This window comes from Epargyreus clarus, unplaced genomic scaffold (genome assembly GCF_041222505.1).
Source record: "Epargyreus clarus isolate Ecla_fem2 unplaced genomic scaffold, WU_Ecla_fem_2.2 ptg000008l, whole genome shotgun sequence".
In the NCBI taxonomy this organism is placed as follows: Eukaryota; Metazoa; Arthropoda; class Insecta; order Lepidoptera; family Hesperiidae; genus Epargyreus; species Epargyreus clarus.
In genome coordinates this window covers 11,800,773-11,813,231 of record NW_027332216.1, presented here as the reverse complement: position 1 = coordinate 11,813,231, position 12,459 = coordinate 11,800,773, and the positions used below count along the sequence as shown (strand labels likewise).

At 35.2% G+C, this 12,459-nt stretch overlaps 2 protein-coding genes across 2 annotated transcripts in view; one reads left to right on the top strand and one right to left on the bottom strand.

Annotated features, from left to right (window-relative positions):
* The window catches only part of LOC140744446 (uncharacterized), a 241,516-nt gene that overhangs the window by 19,846 nt on the left and 209,211 nt on the right, over positions 1-12,459 (bottom strand). The window lies entirely within an intron of this gene.
* Positions 7,659-11,856, top strand: LOC140744445 (ecdysone oxidase-like). Its single transcript, XM_073076031.1, has 4 exons — positions 7,659-7,734; positions 8,366-8,496; positions 9,172-9,305; positions 9,547-11,856. Exons 1-4 carry the CDS (start codon positions 7,727-7,729, stop codon positions 11,161-11,163), a joined length of 1,890 nt encoding a protein of 629 aa, XP_072932132.1. The 5' UTR covers positions 7,659-7,726; the 3' UTR covers positions 11,164-11,856.

Sequence of the window (12,459 nt, the reverse complement as noted above, 5' to 3'; positions counted from 1 at the left end):
TGATGTGGGCGCGCCGGTAGGTAGATCTACAATGGTATTTCGATTCAACTAATTTAACCAATATTTATAAAAATATAGTCAAAATAATTAAATGAATAAGCGTTAATGCCACCATAGTAACAATAACACCCAAGCAAAACACCAAACAGTTCAGAGCACCACCGTGCCGTGCCCACTATTGGACAACTTCTGATCTGTTGACAGTTGCGCGCCCCTTTTTTATACAATGATACAGGTAGCCAATTGTTAATACGGAGCGGTAGTTCGAAATTAATATCATGTGATTTTAAAAACGGAATATTTATATATATGAAATGAAGCATTCTCCCACATAGATATAGCCATAATAGATATAGAAGTGTCGAAAAATTTCCTTTTCGAAAACTTATACAATATTGGTCCTACAACATCCCCTCGTGCTCAAAGGCACTCGAGCACGCGTAGCACCCGAGTGTTTTGAATCGCCGGGCGGCCGCGATCGCTGCACTATTGAATTGCACTATTTACTTCAATCCATGGATTAGTGCAATAAACATTGGATTTATGAAATGGTGCAATGATATATTAAAGTAAATAAACAAATAGTTTCATAATATAATAGATATACCTAGTAAATACCGAATAATTTTCGACAACTTATACAATATTGGTCCTGCAAAACCCCATCTGTTCAAAAGTGCTCGAGCACACGTAGCATTCATGCGAGTGTTTCAAATCACCGGGCGGTCGCGATCGCTGCACTATTGAATTGCGCTATTCAGTTCAATCCATGGTTTAGTGCAGCAAACATTGGATCTTTGCGTACCTATGACATAGTGCAGCGATATATTAAAATAAACAACCAAATAGTTTCGTGATAACATAGATATAGAGTGTATAAATGTTGAACAATTCCATTTTCGACAACTTATACAATATCGGTCCTACAAAATCCCCTCGTTCTCAAAGGAAATCGAGCACGCGTAGCATCCGATTGTGTCAAAGCGCCGGGCGACCGTGATCGCTGCACTATTGATTGAATTAGGCTATTCACTTCAATCTATGGATTAGTCAAGTAAACATTTCATCTTTGTGTATCTATAAAATGGTTCCATATATATTAAAATAAATTAACAAACATTTTCGTGATAGCATAGATATAGAGTGTATAAATGTTGAACAATTCCATTTTCGACAACTTATACAATATTGGTCCTACAAAATCCCTCGTTTTCAAAGTCACTCGAGTACGCGTAGCACGCGAGTGTTTCAAATCGCCGGACGGCCGCGATCGCTGCACTATTGAATTGCGCTATTCACTTCAATCCACGGATTAGTGCAGCAAACATTGGATCTTTGCGTATCTATGAAATGGTCCAGCGATGTATTGTGTCTATGGGTGAATTCTCCTATATCCTATTTCAACTGAAATTGGTTTCTATGTTAGCGATCGCCCGCGACTGTACGCTCCGTGAGATTTTACAATAGTGTTCAACGTTGCTGGTTTTGAAGGTAAACCAGTGAAATCTATAAGAAGATTTCTATCAACCAGACCAGCCACCACCTCCACCACCAGCCACGACCAGCGTACCGGTCTAACGCGCAAAGGGTCCCGGGTTCGATCCCAGGCCAGACAGATATCTAAATGATGAATTTAGATTTCTATTTCTGGGTCTGGGTGTTTGTGTATTTGTCTATGTGTGTGTCCATGGTACCCACGACACAGGGAATCCTAGTGTGGGGCTGTGAGTGTAGAAAGCGTTTATAACCCCATGGGTAGCAGCACATATTTATGAGACCCAATTAAATAAAAATCAAATACTGATTATTTGATATTGATTATGTTGTCAGTGTCACCTATATACAGTGACAATCAATGGAGTTGTATGTTTGTCTGACACTACAGTTATTTTTTGAGATTTAGACTAAATATATTTTAACGTGTTAAAAAGAACTTTAAGTAGCTACCTCATTTGAATTACTTCATCGCACTTGCAAAAGAGCTCTTTAATTAAGAAAGTTAATAAGAGTTAGTGCTGTAGTTTTTTAAATTACAACTAAAATAAAATTACTACGTCCGTTGTAATTACAAGTAAAATTAATTATTCTCTTTGTAATTATAAAATTTAGATTTGATAACGACAGCAAAAGATAATCGATAACCCCTATAAAATAAACATGCTTCTTTTTATAACACAATAGCAAAAGATCACGGAGTTCACTTAACGGTAAGTGGCTACTGCCCTTTCATGGACTATAGTCAACATCAGCAATCAACCACGGGTAACAAAAACGTTGTCCTCTTCTTTTTTCTTCACGAGGGGGAAACCTTCAAAAGGTATCCGGTGTCGTGGGAGTGACGTAAGGTTATGTGGGATTCTTACCGCACTAAAACCCCCCCGGTGGCCGTCCTCGGCGCTGCGTAGAGGGCTCCGGGATCTCCAAAGGAACGCAACCGGAGCCCTCTTAGCGCGTTGCCCCGTCGGGCTCCGCCCAGGTGTGCTTGGCGCTCGCCACGCCGTCTGGTGCGTACGACGGTATGTGACCACACATACCGCCGTCCTTCCCGGGGCCGCTGGCCGGGCGGTTCGAGCTCCCACTCTTGCCACCCGCGACCTCAGAAGCCGCCATTTAGTCGCCTCTTACGACAAGCAGGGGATACCGTAGCCCTATTCTGGTCCCGGAACTACAGGGATAAGGGACGTTGTCACTTCTGGGAACTAAATTGGAATGCTTTGAATATGGATGTTTTCCGTTTTAAACCCTTAACACCAAAAAACAGCAGTGCTTAACACTATTTATTCTTAATCAAAAATAGGTGTGCCGGTGGCGCTTCTATAGTCAGACAACAAAGAATTCTAACACTTTTAAAAGTTGCTTCCTTTTTTAGAAAAAAAAAATCCGATGAAGTCATCAGATTTTCTAATATTTGCTATTTATCCCGCCACAAAACACTCTGTAGCGATGCGTTGTCGAATCAAAGTCACTGCAGGGCGTTGGCTCCTTTGTTAAAAACTCAATTTTCGACGCACAACTCACACAGAAAATAAAATCGACATCGTTGTGAGATCACATGGAATAAACTGACTTCTGCACTGGATTGCAAATGCTGAAACGGAATGTACAGCTTTAGTCTGTTAAAAGTCTGCGAAGCATTCTATTATCTAGGAGCTTTTTTGTTTCAGTATTTATACTTTATCTCGTTGCAACTCTTTTGACATTCTACTATTGGTGGTGTGGTGGTGCGCGGACAAATGTCATTCATCAGCGCTTTACATACATATTTGTCAAACATGCACTTCACCACAAACATATTTGTCAATCATGAACTTCGTCATAAATATGTTTGTCAAATATGAATTTACGAACTTACTTTGCCATATATGCAGTTTGTCACGAACATCTTTGTCAAATATGCACTTCACGAACATAATAAACAGTTTGTGACACGAATACAGTTAAATATATTTGTCACTTACTTGCACTTTTTTGACATAGTTAGCATAAATACAGTTTGTCACGATGTTTGCCAAACAACCAGTTTGTCAACACATATAATTTGTCATACATCCAGTTTGCCACAAAAGTGTTTGTCAAACACGGAGTTAATGACAAAAAATGTCAAACATGAAATTCGTCGCTATTCATACAGATATTGTATGAAAACTGATTGTGTGATAAATCACACATGACACATGAGATCGGCGTTGCCCGGAGGACCAAGTTGTCCCTTCAAATAAGGAGGACAACAGCGCTGAACACTATTATTATTAATCTGAAAAAGGTGTGGTACTTTCGTCGAACCTTAAAGGTATTTCACCTTTATGTCTAAAGATATGTCTGCCCGACATTCGATTCCGACATGAAACTCTTTGTAGCGTAATGTCGTGGAGTTGAACCGACTATATGAGCTCCGGTTTCTTTGTTTAAGCTCGCGCTTTTGTTTAGAGGGAAATTGACGTCGCTATGGGGATATCGGGGTCAGATGGATGTGAATAAACTGGTTCCAATACTGGGAACGAATGGTGAAATGTGACGTCAAATCTCGTCCGGTCTGCATAATCTGTAAAATAGACGTCAGATCTCGTCCGGTCTGCATAATCTGTAAAATAGAGTTTTTTATAAATGTTCGCAAATGACATTAAATGCACTATCTTAATAAACGATTATGTTACTAGGCTTTTTTTTTGTAAATTTGGAGAAATAAATTATGTAAATAAGAGGAAAGAATTGGTGAATTAAAAATGCATATAGTTTGAGCATTAATAAACTGTACTAATATGGTTTTGTATTATCTTATATATAAAATTCTCGTGTCACAATGTTAGTTACCGTACTCCTCCGAAACGGCTTTACCCATTTTCACCAAATTTTATATGCATATTCAGTAGGTCTGAGAATCTATCTTTCTATATTTCATATCCCTAAGTGATAAGGGTTGTTCACCCTTAACATTTTTTAATTTACATGGCAACACAACATTTGCCGGGTCAGCTAGTTGTACTGTATAAGTATATTTGCATCATATATTCAGTTTAAAATATTTTTGAAAATAGTGAACAATAATTTAAATATCGAGATAAATCTTGAGATTAAATAATGAATCTTCATAGTTTGCAAGAGTCGACACCAACTCCAAATTATGTAACAACGTTGCCCGTAGTCTGTATCAGTTCGTTTTCATTTACATTGTGTTTCAATAGCTCCGTTTCGGATACTTGAATAGTCTAATTTATTCAAGGTTTTGTTTACGGATTTTTAAACAACTGTAAATAAAATGTGTCGTCATATTATGTATTATAAAATTTTCTTATTGTCTGTCATCAGAGATAGACTCTGATTGTGATCGGTTGTCGCTATCAGTCGTCGGTGACTGTCGGTAACAGTCGTCGATATGAAACTAAATAAAATACCAATTTTGTGTTGAACTATAGAAAACAATCATGATTTATTAATCATGATTGGTTTCTGTTTAAGTATTCTTAAAGCTGTATTTTATAACAGATAACTGTATCCACGTACAATATAACACCCGTCAATTTTGAAAACACGACTATAGGAGTATACATTTGGAACATGTCAAAGGTGTAGATTTTGCGTGGTTGCCAAGCGATTTTCAAAAGGTTTTGCATTTTCAAATTCCACGTTAGCCTTTTCTGCGTCTGTGCTATGCTCATACAACATCAAACGTGGGGTTCAAAGCAATGTTGCTAGCAATTGCCTAGCGCAGAGCCTGTCATTAGCATACAGTGAACTAGGCCTTATACTCGACTATGCGACTACAGCGCGACCTTTAGTCGTGTTTTTGAACTTAATAAGCTTATTGAATAGTTTTGTAGCTGTAAAGTAAACTACAGACTTTTTTATATTAATTACATCATAGTATTTTTATAAGATACAAGTAGCAAATGAATATGAATAATAATTATACTTGATGGTATACCGTATATACTGTCTATGTAAATCTGTCCTACCCAGTTGAACCATACTTTACAACCCGTCAAGACTCATTACGTTACCGTCATCATATCTCTAGCCTATGACCACCTATGAAGTGGACAAAGGTGGCCATAAATGGTATTGATAACTTAAGATTAACAAAATAAAATTCATAAAATTGTAAAAAGACATTCAGATTTACTTTTCTCTTTCATTTATTTTTCTTAGTAGTTTAAGTCTAAATGATAACATCAAAGAAATATCTCAAAGGCCCATTCCTATCGATAAAAATCTCTAGATATTTCGCTTTTGATCTTATAAAGTGCGGATTATTAATAATAAAAATGTTGCCCTAAAAGCCCATTGGGTTGGGCCTCGTGCGATAAAAGCCTTCATGGCCCTAAATTGCGTCTACCGCCCTTACCCATCACTACGCTCATTTGTCATGAAATATGTCGACATCATGAAGAGAAATAAAATTAAGCAACAATAGAGTAGGTAGGTATTTTGGAGGGCAATCTCGTTATGATAAGAAGTCGTTTTCAAACATTTTGATTTTGGTTTTCAAATATATTTTTTTGTTCTAAAGAGTCCTTTTTACCTCAAGTTCCTCATATTGTCATTATTTTCAGATTTAATCGAAAACAAACTTTGACTTTGGCACTGAATGTTCAGGTTTTGAATCCTTGGCAACACTTGGAATCAAATTATAGTAAGAAAGGGATTAAAATATAAACCATGGGCCTCACAGTGGCTAATAAGGATTAGGGGATTATTATTGGGGAGGTAATAAGGATTTAAAGCCGTATTCCTTAGAAAATAATATATCGCCATCAATCGTAGCGCACTAGGATTCATGGTTTCAGATTCGATGGACATTTAAAAGATAAGGTCTACACAAACGGTCTCTTTGTGGACGAGTACGTAGCTACTTACCCGCATGTCCTCAATTATATTTTAAACTAAATCTTCGAGACGTTAAACCTTGTTTTCTTTCAAGCTGGAGCGCACTAAACTGTAAAGCGAAACGATCTTATCAAGATTGCATTTAGCTCGTAGCTACCTAGAATTCTACTCCTGTTTGCCTGGGATACGTTTTCACTAAGCCGTATGAAAATCTATGTTAGTTAGGTTTCTCATTCTTACTGGGCGGCGGAGGGTAATATTTTTTGAGCGTTTTTTATGTATTTACTAGCTGACCCGGCAAACGTTGTGTTGCCATATAAATAAAAAAAATTAAGGGTGAACAACGCTTATCACTTAGAAGTATGAAAAATAGATAGTAGCCGATTCTCAGACCTACTGAATATGCTTATATTATTTGGTGAAAATCGGTGAAGCCCTTTCGGAGGAGTACGGTAACGTGATTGTGACACGAGAATTTTATATATAAGATGTCTCTTTTTTGCACTCCCGGCGGCCCAAACGGATGACGGTTTTAACAAACGAGGTATTGGGATTTATCTAAATTGTGAGAGCGATAGACTATATCTATTAAGCAGGCGAGTTTTTTGTTTTTATAATAATTCTTTATTTAAATATAGTTTTTTGTATAGGAGTAAATTAATGCATTAGAAGTAGATATGGATAAATTTAGGTTTTTGTGTTTTGTTATCGTTTATACAAGAAAAATGACTTCTAAATAGACAATTTACTAAACTAACCGTACCCTCGACTTTCATCGCTGAATTTTAAGAGACTGGATGACTTAGGTGCTCCCAAGAGATTAAAATATACACTTACCAATTGTAAAAAATATTTTAATGATTATTTTTTTGCAGTTTAATGAGAAATAATTATTTTCCATAATAATTAAAAAAAAGGATTTTTGTTTTAAACCCTATTTCCTTTTTTCAACGTAGTATGTCTGCTTTAGAATTTTAATTTCATAATTTAAAAGTTTCATTAAAATCAGGGGTCAATGAAATGTTGAATAATTTGTATAATCAAAGGTGCAAAGATTCGATTTTTCAACTCCTCCACTGAGACGCTGAGTTGCAACTATTAGCTATATTCTTGTCTGAAATTATATAAGACAAAATTATTTCCTCATTTTAGTATGGGAACAAACAAATTCATCAATTATTTTTTCATGTAATACTATTTGTATACTTGGCATACCTAAAAAAGACAGGATAAGACAATGAAATATCTTTCAGTAAAATAAATTGTTACTATATAAATATCAATAGAATAAATTAACAAAATTTAGTATAGAATTTCTACATAGTATTTATTACGGTTGCCATATTTTTCAAGTAATTAAATGATCGTAAGGACACATAGTACAAATTAAAATTCAGCAAGAATGTATTGGTAAGTTGTTTGTTACTGACATAGATTAGTAAATCTACTTCGCCGCCTCGAAATTGAATGAAGCCACAAACGGCTTATTTTAAGTAAGTTCTTTTTTTGAATTCTTGACAAATAAAAACATTTTTAGAGAAAATTTACGAATAAATAACTAATACTGCGTAATTTACATAATAAATAAATAATTATTTCAAATATTTTAGCACAGGGACATTTTAGCACAGAGACGTGGCAAAACTTTTTACGCAACTATTTCAATTCTCAAAACCGGGTATATTTTCTTGTTAGGTGTGAGTAATCTTTACTAATCTATGGTTATTAATATAAAAACTTATGTTTGATTTCTCTCGAGTTTATGTACCTGATTTGACTTCTCTCGAGTTTATATATAATTAAGTGAATCAGCTACATAACCATATTTTGATTACTAAAGTATTCTTATGTAGTCAATGTACTTATATAGCGAAAAGTATATAAACTAGATAATACCATCGTCCTCTGGCTACCTATATAATACGGTATTTAAATAACGTATAAAACATCACTATATGATCGAAAATTTCTGTATTGGTCAATGTTTTCTACCTTTAAGAAAAAACAATTGTAAACCAGAACTATTCTTCATATTATCCAGTGACGTCAGCGGGGTATGCCCGTCGCCGACAACCGGGTATGCGGCGGATACTTTCTCAGCGGCGATCAACTACATCATCGCAGCGCAGTGTCTTATAAAAGAAGATTGGCCTCCTAATGCTAATGTCCTAAGTAAGTAGACAAGCATATATTAAACAACGTATTAATTTATTAGGCATTTCCCAGAAGTGTTCCATCTGGTGCCTACATCACTCTTCCTTCATCGCTCCACTCGCCGAAGGATGAAGTTCCATCCACATCAACTTGACCCGTGGCGGTCCTCGACGGCTCGGGTTGCACGGTCATTTTTGCCGCGTATGTGCAAAATGAAGAATGAATTTCCTCCTGAGGTAATCCCTCAGGAATATGACATGGGGCTCTTCAAGAAGGGTGTAAAAGAGCTCTCCTTCAAAACCGGCGATGCATTGGCGACTCCTCTGGTGTTGCAAATGTCCATAGGCGACGGTGACTGCTTTCCATCAGGTAGCCCGTCTGCCTTATCGTTAGGTTAAATATAAAAATGTGTAACAAAACATATTGTAAGCAAAGTTTTTAGAACATTTTAGGGCTTCATGAAGTTGAGGCACAAACTACTCCGGAATAGTCCGTTACTAATAGGTGTGATATATTTTAGTCTCAATTAATCGATAATGATTAATGATCAATTTATGAATCAATCTCTTTCCCACATTATACGTATCGCCCATGTAATAATAGGCATACATTTTTTACAGATCATAAAATATTTTTAATCACCGATTATGGAGAGAATTTGTCGTATGCTAACATATTTTACATCGGTTTCAGACCACGCTCAATTCCATTTCATAATAATTGGAGGTGGTTCAGCTGGTTGCGTGCTAGCAAATAGGTTAAGCGAAGTACCCGAATGGAATATTCTACTTCTGGAAGCTGGGAAATATCCTCCCGTCGAAGCTATTGTAAGCTATTAGTTCATTTGTAGTCTTACATATTTACGATAACATACATTCGTGCTACTATGCTTTTATCAATGAGTATGTATATAAGTATAATACATAAATGTTTTTCATTTGGACATCCACTATTAGTAGATTTAATCTGAAATTTATACAAAAATTGGGAAAATATTTGTAGTACTATAAAATAATGTTAATATTTATAGTAAAATATTTTTAAAAATAATAATAAATTTCCAAACAGATACCGAATATGGACACAGGATTATTCCTCAGCGAATACGATTATCAGTACTATACTGTAAACAATGGCAGGACTAACCAAGCTAGCGTCAATGGTACATGCTATTGGCCTCGAGGGAAAATGCTTGGTGGATGCAGTGAAATTAATGGAAAAATATACATACGAGGAAATCGAGTTGACTACGAAAATTGGGTGGCAGCTGGTAATCCAGGATGGTCGCCAGATATCGTGGAATGTTATTTTAGGAAGTTGGAGAACTTAAAAGATAAAGAATTAGCAAAAAATCCGTATATTAAGAAGTTTTATGGGCAAACTGGGCCGCTTAATATAAGTACCTATGATACAGATAACAAGTACAGGGAACTTGGTGAATATGTACTTAGTGCTTGGGATGACATTGGATTTAAAACCGTCCCTGATTTAAACGTAGCTGGTGTTATGGGATCAGGAATAACTAGAGTGACAGCCTATAAAGGTAAACGTGTAGGGACTGCACAGGCATATTTGAATCCTATTCGAACACGAAAAAACCTAAAAATTTTAACTGAAGCCTTTGTCACAAGAATACTTATCAAAAACTCCCAAGCATATGGAGTTGAAGTAGATGTAAAAGGTAAAAAACTATGTGTTTATGCTAGCCTCGAAGTAATTTTAAGCGCTGGCACAATAAACTCACCCCAGCTTTTGCTTGTATCTGGGATAGGCCCTGAAGCAGAATTAAAAGATAAAAATATTACTTGTGTCGCTAATTTGCTTCAAGTTGGCAAAAACTTACAAGACCATCTAAGTGTTCCTATTTTTGTGGCCGCAAACAAGCCAGGGGAATCGAATATTCATGAAGAGTATTTAGATGATTTAAAATATCTTTACAATAGAACGGGACATTTGGCACACGCTACCTATTTTGATGTTCTGGCATTTTATTCCCGTGTAAATAACGCCTCGTATCCGGAGTTCGAAAGCCATCTTCAAATTTACTGGAAAAACTCTACCGTATTGCAAAAATACTTATCAACGATTGTGGGTTACAAAAAAGAAATTGTTGATTTTCTTATAAATGAAAATAGGAACCATGCTCTTTATTGTTTTGTATTTAATTTGCTACATCCTCATTCAAGGGGCACGATAACTTTAAAAAGTAATAATCCCTATGATCATCCGCTTATAGACGCCAATTATTTAAAAGATCCAAAAGATTTACAAGCTACTGTTGATGGTATAAAAATGTTGACAAAAATCGTCTATACAAGGTACTTCAGAGCAACAAATGCTTATATATTTCGGATTAAATGGCCTCAATGTGACGTATTTGAGATGGATAGTGACTCTTACTGGAAATGTTATGCCTTAAATTTCTTATTAACTATATATCATCCTGTTGGCACTTGTAGAATGGGCCCTAACCCAGCTGATCCTGTAGTTGACCCTCGTTTAAGAGTACATCTGATAAAGAGGCTACGTGTTATCGACGGAAGTATAATGCCGACTATTACTAGTGGTAATACTAATGGACCAGTTATTATGATAGCAGAACGGGCTGCAGATCTTATAAAAGAAGATTATTTTGTAATAAGTAAGGGAGCATGTGAGAAAAAACGATCCACGTTAAAATGTTAATATTACAACATTTAATAAAAAAAAGAACTAAGCGAGTATGTAGATTTAAGTAGAGGTTCCATACTATTGTTACATTGCATAGTCATTCATTTATATAAATTCTCTAAACATATTGATTTATAAAAAAGTTCTCTTATATTTTACGTTGCAAATATTATTGAAGGCAATGAGGTCTTAAATTACAGTGTTCGATCACTATCCCTAGTTTAGTTTTAAAATATTCCATAAAATACCTATTAGATTACTATCGACTTCCGCATTGATTCATAAGGTTACAAGTATTGTATTACAGAAAAAAGTAAGTCCTATACCGTTCCCTTCCATCTCGTTCTGTTCTAAAAAAGTCGAAACTTTTAGTATAATTTCAGAATAATTGCAAGGTAGTCTCGATATTTAAATGAGAACATATACAATTTTGCATCGTTTATTGCAAATCTAGTTGAAATCGATAAGCAGACAAAGACATACTTACAAACACATTAAAAACTTGTTTTTTTCGTTTCGATATCATGTAAGTGCATAACATAATTATTACTTTTATAATTGGCATTAATTTTAAAACTAGTTATATCCCCGATTTTGTTCCCTTGAGTTTTTAACGACGGGTTTTTTTATAATTATAACTTGAAGATGAAAGAAACTTAAGTTTCTTTCTGACGAATAAAAAATATGTTATGTATATAAGTTATTATATAATTTGGACACAACGTTTAAGCAATAAATAATATTGGTTATCATAAAATCATTTTGTGAAATCAAGATGTTTTATTGTTGAATAGTTTTCGTCGTACATTTTTTGAGCCAATAAAAGTTTCCTGTTATTAGGAATTCAATCTGTTTTTCAATTAATTAACGTATACATTCAATTACTTACTGTTTTATGTATCAATCCCCATTGAACGTTTGATCCAACCGATATTTTCCCTCGGGATTAAGTGGTTTAAAAACATAACTTACCCTATACCGTCATGTCCCACTTTCCCTCTTAGTTACACGCACATATTACATGCACAGTATTTTACACGCTGTCTCTCATATTTTCAACTTTAAAACATAAAAGCTTATTTCATTTCACAGTTCAACACCACTTATAAACACCACCCCTCAGGGGTTGGTGTTTGAAAATAGCCAATGTGCTTACTATTTCCACACTCAATTTGATGAAAATCAGTGGTTTAGTTGGAGACGCGTAATATGCTGAAAAAATACTTAAGTATTTATAAACAAACAGACTTCAACGTTACTTTTCTTTATTTCTATATTGAACGTACCTAATAATGAGAGTAAAAAATAAAG

What these genes read in the sequence shown, in the direction of transcription:
- LOC140744445 (XM_073076031.1), top strand. An exon ending in TCCTAATGCTAATGTCCTAA is followed by an intron (nt 8,497 to 9,171) that starts GTAAGTAGACAA and finishes CATCGGTTTCAG; the next exon opens with ACCACGCTCAATTCCATTTC. An exon ending in ATCCTCCCGTCGAAGCTATT is followed by an intron (nt 9,306 to 9,546) that starts GTAAGCTATTAG and finishes ATTTCCAAACAG; the next exon opens with ATACCGAATATGGACACAGG.